This window comes from Sciurus carolinensis, chromosome 11, assembly GCF_902686445.1.
Source record: "Sciurus carolinensis chromosome 11, mSciCar1.2, whole genome shotgun sequence".
Classification (NCBI taxonomy): Eukaryota; Metazoa; Chordata; class Mammalia; order Rodentia; family Sciuridae; genus Sciurus; species Sciurus carolinensis.
Window position 1 is genome coordinate 27195318 of NC_062223.1, and position 1680 is coordinate 27196997.

Consider the following 1680-nt stretch of genomic DNA (forward strand, 5'->3'; position numbering starts at 1 on the left):
ATTATCATTGCATTTACAATCGATTTGCCCATCCAGTTACCCAAACGAATCTATTATTGGATATCAGGGTTCCACCAAGTTCCATGAGGTTCAGTAAGGATATTTGACCTCTGTCCTTGGGCTATTATACCAAGATACCAGGGAGTCCTAGTTACTAAGAAGAATCATATAGCAGTAACATGAAGTTCTTATATTTGTTGCTGCCATTCTTGAAAACCACACAAAAATTAAAATCCATTCCAAGAAAGACAAAAATTAGACACATTATTTATCAGGTTCCCATCCCTGAGTTCTCCTTTTTGCCCCACAGCTTCCTCATGGCGACTTTCACCTCTGCATTTCTGAGTGTGTAGATGATGGGGTTCAGCATGGGGGTGATGACCGTGTAGAACACAGCCACCAGCTTGTCCCCAGTGAATGTGGACGAGGGCCACATGTAGATGAAGATGGCAGGTCCAAAAAACAAGATGACCACTGTGATGTGAGAGGCACAGGTGGAGAGGGCTTTGCAACTCCCCTCTGCAGAGCGGTTCCTCAGACTGAACAGGATGATGATGTAGGAGGACACCAAGATGATGAGGGATAAGACAGAGATTAATCCACTGTTGACCAACACAACAATCCCTCCCACAAAGGTGTCAGAGCAGGCCAACTTGAATAAAGGCTGAAGGTCACAGAAATAGTGGTCAATCACATTGCGACCACAGAAGGGCAGAGGGATGGTGATGAGAACCTGAATTATGGAGTGAATGAAGCCCCCCAGCCAGGAACCAGCCACCAGCGTGTGACACAATTGACGACTCATAATGTTCATGTAGTGAAGAGGCTTGCAGGTGGCCACGTAGCGGTCATAGGCCATCACTACAAGCAAGAGGATCTCAGTGACCCCAAAAAAATGGGAAAAGAAGATCTGGGCCAAACAGCCCTTGAGGGAGATGGTTTTAACCTTGGTAAGTAAGTCAGTGATGAATTTAGGGACCACAGTAGAGGAGTAAGTTATCTCCACCAGGGACAGGTAGCCAAGGAAGAAGTACATGGGGGAGCATAGACTCTTACTGACACTGACCATCACAATGATGAGGCCATTGCCCAGGGTGGTGGCCAGGTACACAGGGAGAAACAACACAAAGCAGACTCTCTGCACCTCTGGATCCTGGAAAAGGCCAGTGATGATTAACTCAGTCACATTATTTGTTCTGGCCATAGATTCAGTTCAGGTAGGTTGGACATCAGGTAGTGAAAATCCTGCAATAAACAATGACTTTAACACTGATTCAGCTCATTAAGCACATAAGACAGTATAAATCTATATATTCATCAGTTCAGTAAGTATCAATCACCATTAAATATCAGCAATCTAACACTTTATATTATTTTAATTTATTTAATTTTACTACTTTTAAATGGAAGGTATGGTCATTTCCCCAAGGTTCCACAAAAAGTGGTGAATTTGGGGACTCACAACCAAACTTTCTGACTTTGAGCCCAGGCATCTTTCTCATTCTGAATGTGGGAGCCATTGATGTTAATAGCCTATATTTGTATTACCTAGTCTGCATGTTGATAACTCTTCCTCTTGAGGAATCCCTTTGATTCAATTCTGGTCCACAAACTTTCATGTATGCACTAGAGAATGTCTTAGTCCATTTTCTGTTGCTATACCTGGATACCTGAGACTGG

The 1680-nt window shown here is 43.3% G+C and overlaps 1 protein-coding gene across 1 annotated transcript; it reads right to left on the bottom strand.

The window, feature by feature from the left end:
• Positions 1-271: 271 nt before the first annotated feature.
• LOC124959321 (olfactory receptor 142-like) lies at positions 272-1204 on the bottom strand. The gene has a single exon (XM_047517851.1). The coding sequence runs from the start codon at positions 1202-1204 to the stop codon at positions 272-274; it is 933 nt and encodes a 310-aa protein (XP_047373807.1).
• Between the last annotated feature and the right edge of the window lie 476 nt (positions 1205-1680).